The sequence below is a fragment of the Marmota marmota genome, unplaced genomic scaffold (assembly GCF_001458135.2).
Source record: "Marmota marmota marmota unplaced genomic scaffold, marMar, whole genome shotgun sequence".
NCBI lineage: Eukaryota > Metazoa > Chordata > Mammalia > Rodentia > Sciuridae > Marmota > Marmota marmota.
In genome coordinates, this window is record NW_026000101.1 from 1,691,881 (window position 1) to 1,708,616 (window position 16,736).

Below are 16,736 nucleotides of genomic sequence, written 5' to 3' on the forward strand. Positions count from 1 at the left end.
CACACCTATGTCTGCAAGTACATACATACATATAAACCATTGTTATTATCGGCCTTTAGGAACTTTTTCTATTCCTAAAAGGTACTTTTAGCTCTTTGCTGCAAATCATTTTCTTCCTTCCCCTTTACTAAAACTTAGTCATTTTTTCTGAGGGATTCCTGAACTAAAGCTCCAAATCACTCCAGCATTAACTTCCTTGATATCTACGCACATACTTGGTTATGCTGTGTGCGCAGAAATGCAGTGCTGTCGGGAAGACAACTGACATGGCCATTTTGGGTCACAAGTTAATGCTCCTTGATTTTCCACTCCTTGATTTATCTGAATAGGAACTGAAATATCTCTTGCTTAATACTCCACAGGGTCTCAATATCAATAGTGTTAAAAGATAGGAAAATCATAATGGCTATAGTGATAGAGTGGGCTTCTTATTTTAGTACTGTGGGGAGAGAAGAAAGCTTGGCTAGCAAGAAAGCTTTATTTTCAAGAGGGAACTATATAAAGAAAAAAAGAAACCTTGTTTATCATCAGGTCAGACTGAAACATACATTCCTTGGGACAAAAAAACTCCAAACAAGGGCTGGGGTTGTGGCTCAGTGGTAGAGCGCTTGCCTAACGTGGGCGAGGCACTGGGTTCGATCCTCAGTACCACATAAAAAATAAATAAATAAATAAATAAATAAATAAATAAATAAATAAATGTTAAATTCTTTAGGGAAAAAAAAAAAGTCCAAACAGAAAATTTTTAATGAGTAAAATTGTACAGAGTTAACATTTTTCTAATAGCCCTTGTGTCTGGGTCAAAGAGAAAATAAAAGGTGAATTATGCATTAAAAATGAACCCAACTAGGGCTGAGGTTGTGGCTCACTGGCAGAGCGCTTGCCTAGCACGTGTGGGGCACCGGGTTCAATTCTCAGCACCATGTATCAATAAATAAAATAAAGGTTCATTGACAACTAAAAAAAGAATCTTAAAAAAAAAAGGCTTTAGTTTAAAAAAAATGAACTCAACTAAAGATATTACATGTCAAAATGTATGATATTATTAAATATACTCCAGTAACATCATGATTTTGAATGACTTTCTTAGAAAACCTTATTCTCAATGAGCAAATTCATTATTTAGTTCCAAGAACTAGAAAAAGTAAACCAAATTAAAAAATAGTAGAGTAAGCCAACATAAATAAAAATAACTTAATTAAGTAGGAAAGATAAAATTAGGATAGGTTAAAAAAAAGAAAAAAAAATATGTCATCTTTGAAAAAAATATTTTTATAAAGTTGCCAAACTTCTAGCAGAAAAACCAAAGGCCGAACGCTCTCTCTGATATGCGGATACTAATACATAATAAGCAGGGGAGGGAAGAATAGAAGCTCGTTGGATTAGACAAAGGAGAATAAAGGGAAGGGAGGGGAATGGAAATAGGAAAGACAGTAGAATGAACAGGATATAACTTTCCTATATTCATATATGAATACACGATCAGTAAAATGCCACATCATGTACAACCACAAGAATGGGAAGTCATACTCTGAGAATGTATAATATGTCAAATTCATTCTACTACCATGTTTATCTAAAAAGAACAACAACAACAAAAAAAAACAACTTCTAGCATAGACAGGGGAAAAGAAGCAGAAAGGAAGTATACATTTAAGCAATATTAGGAAAGAGACTATGGAATGAATAAAGTAAAGAATATGAAAGAATATCACATATTTCTTAATTTGAAAAATCTACATAATCCAAACAATTTTCTAGCAAAATATGGATTACAAAATTCATACGATTCAATCAGAGGTAAAAGATCTAAATAACTCCAAAAAAGAGAAGGGACTGAAATGATTTTGAAAAATGTATGCTACTCCGAAAGAGATGACTTTATGGAGTCTTTTCTTTTGTCTTTATTTAATATTTTATTGTTATTTTTGTGGTGCTGGTGATTGAACCCAGAGTCTTGCATGTGCTTACTTCCTACTCTACAACTGAGCTTACTCCCAAGTCCTTTGAATTTAAAAAGTTTTGGGGCACATGAAAAAGATACGTTCTTCATTTTGTTTCTAACTCAAATTTGATCTATAGTATATACAAAAAACAAAAACAAACAAAGCATATGAATATAAATGTAAAATTTCCTAAGTAAAATACTGCAACTCTCATTTTGCATATTAACATGTCAAATATAATGTGCGTACACTGGTACCATACAAAGTGAGGAATGGCTGATATGCACAAGTTCCAGGTAATATGGCATCTTATAACAAGGACTGACTGTATTATCAAGTCACAGTCAAGACCATAGCATGGATGGGCTGGGATTGTGGTTCAGTGGTGGAGTGCTTGCCTAGCATGTATGAGGCACTGGGTTCGATTCTCAGCACTGCACATAAATAAATGAATAAAATAAAGGTCCATCAACAACTAAAAAAAAAGAAAGAAAGAAATATATATGAATGACTACAGCATGGAAATACTCATCAAAACAGAAGGGAATGATTAAAGTGTAAGGATGATTTAATGTTAAAATATTTTAATAGAATCGACATTCATACATTATGAAGAAAGGTAATATGAACTTGATATTGAAAATTTATTTGAACAAATGTGATATCCATTTCATATTTAAAAAAATAAATTGAGATTGGAAGGGAAAAAACCCTCTTATTATAATGAAGAGTAATTTACAGACAAGAACTATAAAAATCATACCCACAATGAAAACATTAAAATCTTTCTCAGAAAGTTACAGGCAGGATGAGCTAGGTGCAATAGTGCATGACTATAATGCCAGCAATTCAGGAAAGTGAGGCAGGAAAATTGCAAGTTCAAAGGCTGGACACTTAGCTCATTAGTTAAGTGTCCCAATTTAAAAAAAAAAGAAAAAATAATAGAGGTAGGATAAGCATACTGAATATTGAATATTATTGTTCTTATACAACACATTCCTGGAAGTTCCAGGCAACCAGGTAAGACAAGAAAAATAAATATCTATGTCTACCTACCTACCTAACCCTGCCTTCTCTCTTATACACACACACACACACACACACACACACACACACACGTAGTATACAGGAAGGGAAAATGACAAAATATAATTATTTTCTGATAATCTGTTAGTCTAGGAAACTCAGATTCAGTTCAACAGCTATTGGAAAGAGTAGGGCAACTGTATACAAAATAAGAGAATAGTTTTCTTATATACTATCAATAATCAGTTAAAAATACTTTCCTAATGACCATTATACTCAAGTTCAGTTACTTTCAGATGTTTATATTGTCATTCAGAACTCCCTATCATAAAGATGATATAATGATATAACCTCTCTTTATATTAATTGGGACTCTTTTGGTGCAAGAGAAATATCAAACTTGAACAAGCCTAGCCAAAGAGGGATATCAGTATTAAAGTACACTCCAAGTTTATCAGGACTCTCTCTTATCACTGCTTCTCTTAAAGACTGGCCTTCTTCATATAGCTATAAAGATAGCCCATTAACACTCCTCAGGTTTTAGAAAGAGACCAGCAGGTTTAGAAAGAGACCAGCTCTTATTTTCGGTATGGAAAAAAAAAAATCTGAAAGGATTCTACTCAACCCACTCTTAACCCAACAACTCATGAGAAGGTGTTCCACTATACTTAATGTGATGGCTTCTGCTGTAACCATGTGGACTGCAGGAGAGTATCGTTCCTAAATAAGTGGTGCTACGCAGAAAGATCTTAAGTTTTTCTTCACTGCTTCAAACAAAAATAAAAAAAAAAAAAAGATGACTTGTGTTTGTGGATTAAAAGATTTAATACTATTAAAATGGCAATAATCCAATACATTACCTACAGATTTAACATAATCCCTATCAAAATCCCAGCTGCCTTTGTTGCATAAATAGAAGCTGATTCTAAAATTCATATGAAAATAAAAGTGACCAAGATTAGTGAAAACAATCTTAAAAAAGAACAAAGATGGAGAACTCACCCCTCCCAAGTTTAAAACTTAATACTCAAAGCTATAAAAATCAAGACTCTGGGCTGCTGACATCACATATAGAGTTAAGAATCCAGACATAAGCTCTCCCATCTATGGTCAATTGATTTCAACAAGGGGAGAAGGCAAAATAACTCAATGGAGAAATAATAATCATTTCAATAAATGGTGCTGGGATATTGGGATATCCCATGCAGAAAATTTAAGTTGGATCCCTACCTCATATCATATATACAAATGTATACTACTGAGTATCCTCACACCTACTGAGTATTCTCCTCCATGCATCCTGAGGGATTTTTCAGTCTGGCTGGTGAACCATACTGCTTCCAATTCTGTGTGCCAGGTACTGTTACTGATCCTTTCAGATAGTTCTTTGCGAGTATCAAGTGGTCTCCTCACATGCACATGCTGATAGTATTCAGCTAAATATTTGATGAGATCATCTTTAAATATCTTGGGTTTTCTCTCTGTTAACCCCTCTACTTTTGAGTTCTGTTATGACAACTCTAGCCACCTTGGTCTCCCTGGACTCTCGGCTCCATTTTTTCAACTCAGTGAGTCTGTTGGGTTCCGTTTGAATTTCCCTCCATGCACCACAGACTTGTTAATCTTTGAAGTCAGAAAACTGGGGCACTCATAGGAATAACCTTGTTTGTTTCCTGTCTCTCTGAGATCACTGTCATTCTGTGCTTGCTATACAAAATGCTATAAAGTTCCTTGAAAAACATCATGTTTTATTTTTATATTTTTGTTAGTTTTTTTGTTGTTAAAAGCAAGAAGGTAAATCTGGCCCTCACAATTGGCTAGAAGTAAAAGACTTAGTTGACTTTTCTCCTGGGAATAGATCAGATGTTCCTATGTTTATGTCAAATCTGAATGGATACTAGAAATTATGAAATTTACACAGTTTATATTTTATCAGTTTTTTTCCAGTGAGTTGACATTTCTTGCTAGTGTACTCATGTCCTCAGCTTCCTCAAACTCTAATTTAGTCTCAGAGATAATGGCTCTTCTTTCAATTGTTTCCTCTGTTTTAAGGATCACATCCTGTGCTATCTATACTGTTTGAAAAGAATTATTTCATGTATTGTATCTAGTTTTCTAGTTGTTAAAACAGGAGGTTAATTTTGGATGCTTTTTTCTCATGGCCAGAGTATAAATTTCAAGTTATTTTCAAATTTGCTGGATCATTTTGATTGGTATGTTGTTGAATATTTTATGCTTTCTGTTATTTGCATAAAAATTTCATACATAGTTAGACTATAATTTACTCACTGAAGTCTCTGGTATCTCAATCTGTTTGCTGTTTTTACTCATCATCATTCATCATTTATTTCCTGAATGACTGGTGAATTTTAAAAACATGCACATATTTAAACCTGTAAAAACCCCAATTAATCTGTAAAAAGACCCAATACCTATAGGTTTTGTATGGATCCCTTGAGAGATTATTAGCCTTTAACTCTGCTAGGATCCAGGGTATGCTACTGACATGGACCCTCTTTAGAACCCTTTCAGGGTCCTCACCTTAATCAAGGATTCTTCAGTTCATCTACCACTCTTCCTTCCTTAACAATGTTATCAACATGCACACTCAGGAAGAACCCTCTTTCATGTGTGCTTACTGTTCCTCTTTCACCTTTTTCTCTCTTCTCTTCTCATGTTCCCTTCCTGAGGTATAAGAGAAAGGTAGCTCACACTACCAAGTGCTCAATGCTGTCAGATAAAGAAAACTGGGTTTCCTATTTCAACTCTTGATAATTCCCCTGGTACATTACTCAAACTCTGAGATCTTGCCTGCCCTTGGGCTTCAATTATGACTCTATTTGCAAGACCTTTAAATCTATACTTGGAGCTTGAGCATCTCCAACAGGTTTTGAACCTCACAGTTCCAGCTGTTTACTGGACACATCTATCTGGACATCTGATTCAGAATCAGTATGTCTAAATCAAAACACGGTAGTTTTTGCTCCGTCACCACGTGTCCAAGATTTTATCCTGCCATTCACAAACCTGAAATATTTCAGAGAAAAGATTTTAAGAATTTCACAAAGAGGTTAAATAACTTTTTACATATCATTTTCCAATTAATTTCTCTCTCAAATACCATTTCATTATGTTCTTTCCTCAAATGACTTTAATGTTTTCCTTTTGGTCTCATTCTTAAGATGCTTGCAGCCCTGATGGTTAGACCCTACAACAGTTCTTTCAAATACAATCTGTCCTTACCAAAAATAAAATCAAGAAAGAAACTTCAGTGATTTTCCAGTGTTTAGGCCTTCAGCATGGCACTTAAGGGCTATCACAATCGTTTATAGTCTACTATACCCATATATGAAGTCTTTGCTGTAGGCAGGTGATCCGTCTCAATTTTTCTCTTCCTCACACCATTCAACCTACAAAACTCCCATCCTTGTTTAATCCTATTGAAATCCACCTCTCCCTCAAAATGTGGCTTAAATACCAATTCTCTCTATATACTCTCACCAAGCTGAAATTAATTTATCTGTATTTATTTTCAGGCATTTCTTCTCTGTAAATTCATAAAACATGTACTAAATCCTGCTCTGTATTGTGTATATTTTTCTTTGTAGTTTATGTTCTTTCCAAGTTTCCCCATTAGAAAGCAACTGTTCTCTGTTTGCCACAATGCTTAGTACAGTGGCCGACACCTGGAAGCTCAGTGAAGTTGGCTGGAAGACAGTAAACTCAAGAGTCCCTTACCTTGGTGATATCCGTATGATCTTTGAGCCCGTTGGTCATGCACCAATATCGCCACACATTCAGGGCGTACCGCGTGGCTTTGGTAGTGTTTGGGCTTACTGCACTGGTACACAGATCATTCAAGTCATCATTAATATTAAATACAGGAAATTTGTTGAGCTTAGTAGAATAAGCTAGAAACAAAAACAATAAAAGCATTAAAATAATTTGCCATCCCCTTCTTTAGAGAATTACATCTTGGGATCATATTAAATAACAGAGAACTCCTAAATTATGACATTTTAAAAAGTGAAATTTCAATCAGTGTACACATATTAGAATAAATAAAGCAGGGGACAATGGAATCAAAGCCGTTGCCTTGCATTTAATCCCAACCACTAAGTGCTAACTGACCACTGCTGCAGACATTCCAGAAACTGGAGGAAACAATGAAGGCTCTAAAACAAAGAGTGCACACGCTCATTTTCCACCAGAAACAAAACAGCTTGTCTATTCACAACAGCAAGAAAAAGAGGGTGAAAGGAAGGAAGGAAAGAGAGAAGGAAGGAAGCAAGCAAGCAAGGAAGGAGGACAGGCAGGTGGAAAGGCAGAACCAAGATCACATATCCTCAGCACAGGGAGAGCACTTCTTTGTGATACACAGTCTCATAACTTGTGTGCTATTGTGGGCAACCTTGAATTAGGTGGGGTTAACATATTTCTTTAATACTTTTTAGAAATAAAGAGGAGAGATTTAAGCATTAATTCCACAACCCTTCAACAAGCTTCTAATCAGAACGAAAGGTCTTCTTACTAAGGAGAGAAGCCTTAGGGGAAAGGAGGAGGAATACCACAAAGGGGATTGCCTTTGCTCAGAGGAGAGAAAACATATTTGAAACTGCCAAAAACAAAACTAAGTCTATAAGTATTAGCTGGTCTTTTTTTATACTCTGTGATCTGATAAAATCTGGATTAACTTGTGCAAATTCTCATTTTTGGATAGAAGAAAAGGCCAAGGGAGACACCTCAAAGTATAAATATTGCTAACCTGTACCTTATCTAATGGGTCTGACCCACTCTGGAATGTTAGCATATTCATTCAAGGAACTAATTGGCTAGGTCTTTGAGAAAGAGCAAAATGAAGTTCATGCCATTTCCAAGGTGGCCTGCAAAGGGATTTCGCTTCCCCTAACCTACCTCACCTTTCACAGCCTGCAGAGAGCTCCTCTCTACTGCACAACCAGGCTCCTGCTGACCCAGGACACCAGCATGTCTACATGACCTTTCCACACACTAAGCCAGCTCCTGCATTCTCCTCCTCAAGACGTGCCTCACATTTGCTTTATTCCTTAGGAGTGTGCTTCAGTTGTGTCAGGATGGTGGACAATTGTCGCACTAGTTTGTATGGTCTGTAAGACTGTGCCCGCACCCTTGAAGTCCTAATCCAGCCCAAAACTGTGGAACAATCTACAAGTGCTTCTATGAAGAGGGGAATAAATGAGCAAATCTGTTGGTGCATGCTATAATCCCAGCTATGTGGGAGGCTGAGGCAGGAGGGTCACCAAGTTCAAGGCCAGTCTGGGCAATATGGTGACACCCTGTCTCAAAATAAAATATAAAAGGGGCTGGGGATGCAGCTCAGTGGTAGAGCACCCCCTGAGTTCAATCTGAAAAAACAAAACAAAATGCTATCTGAAGCACCTGGACTGCACAGGTTATTCTTCTCACAGACCCCTGAACCCAGCAAACTCCTACTTATTTATAGAACTTGCTTGATATTAATAAAAGGATTATGTACACAATTCACTTTTATTATACCTAGCACTAACTGAATGCCTACAATATGCCAAGAGGTTTTACATAAATTATCTGTAATTCATAGGTAAGCACGTTTTTATGTCTATTTTACAGATAAGGAAACCAAGCCCTGTACATTTAAGTAATTTTACATGTTCGCTTGTCCAGTATTTACCAAGGTACCTCTCTGTGCCAACCACTGGGCTGCTAGAGTCCAGGAGTGAGTTAGTGGTGGGGTCAGGATGTGGACTTGGGTCTGCCTCTATGTTCTGGCCACTACAGCAAAGGAAATCAGGTCCTACTGGGATAAAATTCTTTTTTTTAAATTGATCTGTTAATTAATTTATTTATTTATATGCAGTGCTGAGGATCGAACCCAAGGCCTCACACATGCCAGGGAAGTGCTCGATCACTGAGCCACAACTCCAGCTCCAGGATAAAATTCTTGAAAAAAATACAATTCTCTAGTATGAAGAATTTGCTTATAAAAAATATCTTGATCCCTTACATCTACTTGGACTAGCTCTCACCAAGGACAAGTGATTGATTGATTGATTGATTGATTTATCTATTTACAACTTGGGGCTGAACCCAGGGCTTTTGGCATGCTAGCCAAGTGCCCTACCTCTGGGCTATGTTTGCCAGCTCTTTTTTTTTAATTATTATTATTATTATTTATTATTATTATTATTATTATTATTATTATTATTATTTGAGATGGTATCTTATGCCCAGGATGGCCTTTTAAACTTGTGATCCTCATGCTTTAGCCTGGGGAATAGCTGGGATTTTAAGTATCTGTCACTGGGCCTGGTTCTAAGTAATTTATTTTGACAGTTTTCAAGCAGATAGGATGATTAATTATAACCTTAAACAATTAAATTTTTTCATTTTTACCACAAGACAGAGACTGTTCACTGAAAATGGAAACCAAAATTCTATTCCATCATGAAACAGATAAGGAATACTTGTGATGCTTAAAGAGAAAGAAATTATATGAAAATGACTGAATATAGTCACTGAATACAGTCCTTCATGATAGTATTTAAAAGTTAAATTATTTTAACAAACTGCTTTTCAAATATCAGAGACAGAAATGGTAGTGTAATGTGGCTGAGGAAATTTTTAGGAGACTATATGGATTGGAGAAAAAGGCAAAATGAATTTAGGAAAAAAGGGGGACCTGGGTCTGCCTCTATGTTCTGGCCACTACAGCAAAGGAATCTCCACTAAATAGAGATTTTGAGCGTTCTTTTCCCACTAGAGGACAGGACAAACTCTCAGGGCCAAGTTAGGAAGAACTGGGCATGGAAGCGGGAGTGAACAGTGGGCCATGGTAGTCTAAAGACTGCCAAATAGGAACAATTATCCTGCTCTCTATACATCACTTACCAGAGCACAGGTGTAGGCAAGCAAGGTCATGTAAAGTGATGGGAGTCTGCCATGGAAAGCTACCCTCAGGGTCAGAGAAGAAAGGGGGAAATGCCTTAGGTAATTCTGGGAAGTCCCAGTGGACATAGGGGAAAAAGAAAATTGACTAAGAAAAGCAAAGAAATCCCTGAATGCACACCATCTTTCAGATGACACCTTCCCTGCATCTAAAATTGACAGAGTTCCCAGTTTCCCAGCTGGTTTCCAGTATGTACACCTTAAGGGAAGTCTACTCGTGGGCACTTCTTCAGCCATGTTACAGCTGGGTGAGGTCCACTTGCCGAGCACTGTGCTCAATTACTACCTGCAGAAATGAGCTTTGCCCAAGTGGCCACCTTAGCAATGTTTAAGGAAATTCCTATCAGCTACCAATGACAATCAATCCAGACTTGAATTTTAAAATGTGAGTGCACATACATCACCTGGCAATTGGAGGAAATCAACAGTATGGAAGTCATCAATCTATATAAGCAGAACAATTAATCTCACATTCCCTACTTAACCTGCTAAAAAGAGTTAATTCAGAAAATCAAAGAAAATTTCAAAACATAACAAATATGTCATCAGATTTGTAAGTTATAATCCATCTTTAAAATGAGAACAGCCAGGCTGGTGCTGTGGCTCAGTGGCAGAGTACTTGCCTAGCACTGGGTTCAATTCTCAGCACCACATAAAAATAAATGAATAAAGTAAAGGTCCAACAACAACTAAAAACATATAAAAACAAGCAAAACAAAACAAAACAAAACAAAAAAACCCAACCAAACATCAAACCAAACAAACACAGCCATTGCTGTAAAAGGAGAAACAGGAAAACAAGAAAGACACTAGAAATCTAAAATACACTTACATAATATTGTCTATGAATATATAAACACAGTACATATAATAATAATATCTCTTTTTTGGGTCAAAAACCAAAATCCACAGGATTAGAAAATATTTCAAACTATCAGTAATGACAATACAGCATGTTAAAACTGGTGGCATTAAATGCATGGATTTAAGAATGTGGAGTATGAATCACACAAAGAAATTACTAAAAGAACAACAAATACACTCAAAAAAGTGGAAAGAGGCAATTTAATTAAGAACCAAAATCAATGAGATAGGAGAGAAATTTGCAATAAAAAAGTAATGCTATTGGTGGCAGTGAGGCACAAGAGGCTGAGGGAGGACAACTGTGGCACAGAAGATCAGCCTGGGCAACAGAGTGAGTCCGTCTCAAAAAGAAAGAAAAAAGTAATTCCAAGAGAAGAATCTAAGACTAACACAAACCCTGCCCCCTAGTACTAGGGATTGAACCCACGTCCTCATGCATGCGACTGGGCTACACCCCCAGCTCCAAACAAAGAAAAAAATTAACAACTAGCAAAATGAAAGGAGTGAAGGGAATAAATTATTATACCAGAAATGAAAAGGGGGTTACCATTACAGATCCTATAGATAGCAAAAATGTATGATGAACCAATAAATTTGAAAATCTGGATAAATGGGACAATTACCTAGAAGAGCCTAAACTCACAAAATAAAACAAGAAACATAAACTTTGAATAGACCTCCATTTATTAAATAAATCAAATCCATAATAAAATACCCACAAAGCAAACTTCAGGTTCAGATGAATTTCACCAGTAAATTCTTCTAACATTTAAGGAAAAAACAATGCCAAATCTCCAACTCTCTGCTTGTGAAAAGAGAGGAAATACTAGTCAACTTCTTTTATAAGACAGTATAATTTTCCATAAAATATAAGAACAAAATAAAAGAACATATAGACCAACTCAGTTCATACACACAGACACAAAAATCTTCAAAACAATACAAGAAAAATGAATCTCTGCTTCATACCATAAACAACAACAATCTCAAATGGATCATGAACTAAATGTGAATGGTAAAACAAAAACTTCCAAAAGAATCATAAGAGACTACCCTTTTGATCTCAGAGTAGCCAAATGTTTTTGAACAGGACATCAAAATCACTATCCCAAAAGAAAAAGATTAATAAATTGGATTGCATGAAAAACTAAAAGCAGACATTCAAAGATCAAAACACCTCATCAAGAAGTGAAAATGCAAGCCACATGGCAGGAAAAGACATTTGCAGTGAATTTATTGGAAAAATCAGAAAACAGTCCCATTAAAAATGGACCCCATGTAAAATTACTGATATTGTAGGAAAGAGACATTAAAATATACTCACCAAAATGTAAAAAATTAATTAATATAAGTTATAACTAAGAAAGATAATACTGTTTGCTTATCAAGTGTTGGTGAGCAGCACTCTTACAATTTCTACAACCATCTGCAACCACTTTGGAAATTAATTGGCACTATCAAACATATGCCTATTCTGTGATCCAGTAGCCCCTACACCCAATTATATGCTCAACAGATGTACTCAAGTGTGTACATATGTGTACCATAAAGCATGTATGCATGAGTGTTCGAGTGTTTGTTCATAAAACCATAATAATAAATAGCCTCAGAGTGGAAATTATTCTATGTCTAAAATGCACATGAAATTGTAAAACAGTAGTTTTTATACAGTAGTGATGATGATGGAAGGGGGCTACCAGAATGAACTACATACAAAAACATAGAAGAATCCCACAATATAATATTAAAGAAAAGAAGCCAGACACCAAAGAGTATATTGAAAGGATCCATATAGAATTAAAAAACATAAAATGACTCAATAGTGGAGTCAGAACAGTGGTTGCCTCAGAGAGGTAACAACAGTTGAGAACACTAGAGGGAAGCTTCTGGCATTCAGGTACTGTTCTGTGTCTTCCTCAGGGTGGTGTTGCAGCAATGTTTTCACTTCATAAAAATTTAATCAGGATGTCAAACACAGTGGTACATGCCTTAATCTCAGCAACCTAGGAGGGAGGCAGAAGGTCATGGGTTTGAGCCAGTCTGGACAACATATTGAGACCCTGACTCAAAATAAAATTAAAGAAGGGCCAGGTATATATTTCAATATTAGAGTGCTGGCCAAACACACATGAGCCCTGAATTCAATCTTCAGAACTTCTCCAAAAAAAAAAAAAAAAACAAAAAACAAAAAACAAACAAACAAAAAAAAACACAAAAAACAAACAAAAAAAAAAAACAAAAACAAAAAAACACTAATGATTTGTATACTTTTCTAATTCAACAAGAAAACGTAAAAAATCCTTAAAAATCAAAGATGCATTTCTGGTAAATGAACTTAGACCATGTATCTGGATGGGAAGGCTCGATATCGCAACGAATTAACTAATCTTTAATTCAATATAATTCTAATTTAAAAATCCTCCCTTTTTGTTGTTGTCAGGTTGATTCTAAATTTAGGAAAGTATGCATTAAAGAAAAAGGCAATTTTGAAAATAATTGGGATATACTGCCCTGAAAGATATAAACATGTACTAGAAGAATGCAAATTTAAACTAAAAGTTGCTGGTGAAAAAATAGAAAAATCAATGCTACAACAGAGTCCAGGAAAGGTGTGTAAATATGCAAATTGGTTATATAATAAAGATTCTAATTCAAATTGTTGGGGAAAAATGGATTCTTCAACATATGGCTCAAGATAATTGGCTATTGAGTTGGAAAACCAAAAACAAGCAAATTTAGATTCCCATTTCATACTACACACAAAAACGTTATTTCTAAATGGCACTTAAAAAAAAAAAAGCTATTTCCTGATTTTCATGATTTTGGGAGTGATGAAAGTAAGCATTTCTCTGCATGACACAATCCAGAAAGTATAAAAAATAAATGAATGGATCAGATGACATAAAATTTTAAAATCCCACACTGAACAAAATTTAAAAGGCAATAAATAGAGATGGAGAAAATACTTATAAAACATCAGTGACAAAGGACATATGAAAAGCTTCTAAAAAAAATGAGAAAAAGATAACTCAGTAAAACATAGGCCCAAGATTTGACAGGCAATTTTTCACAGAATAAATACAAATAATGAAACACATTAATAATAGTCAAGACTTTATAATTAAAACAAGATATAATTCACTTATCAGACTGGCAAAATATACAAAGGTCCCTATCTAAATATTGTCCAGGATATGAGAACTGTATTCTTAGCCAATGTTATATGATGTTTACAACTTTTTGGTCACAATAAATATCATAACTGAAAACTGTGCTATCCTCTACATGTGAACATGAAAATATGTCTACAATACATGATTAAAAAGTAAAGTTCATTTTAAGATAATATGCACAGCATGATTCCATTTTTATCAGAAAAATAAAATTCAATTGATCTACTTATATTTGCAGAGAAAAAAATGTGGAAGGGTACACTTACATTAGTAATTAGTTCCAAGGGACTTTCAGTTTTAGTGATTATGGGGATATTATTTTTGCACATTATAAAAATCACTAGAACTTTGGAAATATGAAGGAAAAACAAAATGTTTTTTTTATTTGGCCCAAGAATTCTTTTAGAAATTTATCCTAAGAATTTAATCAGAGATATGTACAAAAATGTATGCTTAAAATAATTTTTAAATTTTTTATAAAAGTGAAAAACTGGAAAGAAATCCAATGCAACAAAAGCATTTTATTGCACATTTGTACAATAAAAAATTATGTAGCAACAATAATCCATTTTCAAATATTAATTTTGTATAAACATACAAAATAATAAATACAACTTAATCAAAAATTTTTGAAGTATATTTGTAGATGGGAAAGTTCTAAAATAAAACACCAAAACGTTAAAAGTCTTATTGATGGGTAATAAGTTCTGTCTTTTTTATTACCTATTTTATATTTATTAATATTTGCCAAATTACTCACACTGAAAATTTGTTTTAGTATTTTTAAAACACTGTAAAAGCATTAATAAAGTAAATGCTGATTTTACTTACTTTTTTTAAACAATAGTTCATTCTGTGAAAATGTCTGCTACCAAAATCAATGTTTGCTTTTAAAATTATTCCTCCCACCCCAGTACTGGGGATTGAACCCAGTACACTCTACCACTGAACTATACCCCCAGCCCTTTTATTTTGTAACAGGGTTGCCACAGTTTCCCAGGCTGGCCTTGAACTTGAGATCCTCCTTCCTGCTGTAGACTTCTTAGTCACTGGAATTTTGGACATGTATCATTGCACCTAGCTTTAAAAACTGTCTTTTAAAATAACATATCACCAACATTAAGTATTTTACACATTAACCATTTTAGTCACATGAAATTCTCTTAAAAAGACGATAATGAGCTGGGCACAGAGGTGCACATATCTAATTCCAGTTACTTGGGAGGCTGAGGCAGGAGAATTGCAAATTTGAGGCCAGACTGGGCAATATAGCAAGATGCCATCTCAAGAAAATAAAAATTATTTTAAAATGTTAGGAATGGAGCTCAGTGGTAGATCATTCCTGGGATCAATTCCTGTACTGTTAAAAAAGAGAAAGAGTGGTGGGGGGCAGGAAGGGAGGGGAAGAAGGCTGAAGCATGTGCGGCCCAGTCCACTGATGACATTCTTGTTAGTCTGGTGGGTCTGTGCTGCTGAGCCACAGCATTGGAAGGGGAGGTATTTATTACAAGTTCCTGACNAAGGGAGAGGAGGAGGGGGGAGGAGAAGGGAGAGGAGGAGGGGGGAAGAGAGAGATTTCGAATAAATTTAAATTACAGCTTTTTAAAAAAAGAAAACATTTCTGATTTGCAGGTTATATTACTTCAATTCTAATATCCTTTCTCTATCACATACAATTTGTCACATTTTAACGTATAACTTACAAACATATTTAAAGATGGGCTCCTTGTTAAAATACTATGAAAAAATATAAGGTTTTGTGATTTTTAATGCAATCTAAATTATTATATAAAAATAGCCTTTCAATTTGGGATATTCAAAGAGTATATTGAAAGGGTGCATATAGAATTCAAAAACATAAAATGACTCAATGCTAGAGTCAGAAGAGTGGTTGCTTCAGAAAGGTAACATTAGTGAGAACACTTGAAGGAAGTATAAGGTGGATGGATTACTCGGACATGAGATATATTTACATTTCTGCAAAACTGCTGTCTATGAGAGAGAACATTATCATTTCAGGTGTTTATCATGTTTTTTATTATTAAATAATTTTAGTGACACAACAAAGATATCTGAAACTAGCCAATTTGATTATAATTATTCTAAGCACCAGTCCTATTCTGCTTAAACACTGTCAAATGTGGTGAAGTAATGAACATGAAGAATTGTGTCTAAAAAGGTTTTCCTGAAATTGGTAGTCTAGAATCCAATATCCATTTAGTTTGGTATAATTGTGAACCTATTTTAAAAGTACCGGACAAGGGATTACTAGAGGTGAAGAATGACAGAACTCCACAGAGGACAGGGAGTTCGCTGCTTGTAGTGGAGCTTTCTGTTCCATAAGTAGGATTTTCAGGTCTTGAGCTCTGAAAGTCTGTAATTAAATCAGGAATATACTCTTTACTAAAGAATTTTATTACCCATGGGTGGGGCTTGAGCAGTCACCTACAGAAATACTTCTCCTAGCAGAACTGCCCCTCCCCAGTGACATAACACCACAGTACGTGGAATACGTGGCTCAGTGTGCACCAGCTACATCCTGGGTCCCCCACACACAGACCAGGTCAACAATTCTTTCCCCTCAAAATATGGTTTAACTTGTGTTTTTTAAATATTTTTTTCTAGTTATACATGGACACAATATCTTTATTTTGTTTATTTATTTTTATGTGGTGCTGAGGATTGAACCCAGTGCCTCACAGGTAGGAGGCAAGCACTCTGCCACTAAGCCACAACCCCAGCCCTAACTTGTTTTTAAAAATTG

At 35.1% G+C, this 16,736-nt stretch overlaps 1 protein-coding gene across 2 annotated transcripts in view; it reads right to left on the reverse strand.

Annotated features, from left to right (window-relative positions):
- Window positions 1-16,736, reverse strand: part of Kiaa1958 (KIAA1958 ortholog) — a 150,171-nt gene that overhangs the window by 10,691 nt on the left and 122,744 nt on the right. For both annotated transcript variants that reach the window (XM_048783202.1, XM_015492197.2), the window contains one exon: window positions 6,711-6,883. In XM_048783202.1, the coding sequence (XP_048639159.1) occupies window positions 6,711-6,883 (173 nt within the window). The remainder of the gene's footprint in view (window positions 1-6,710; window positions 6,884-16,736) is intronic.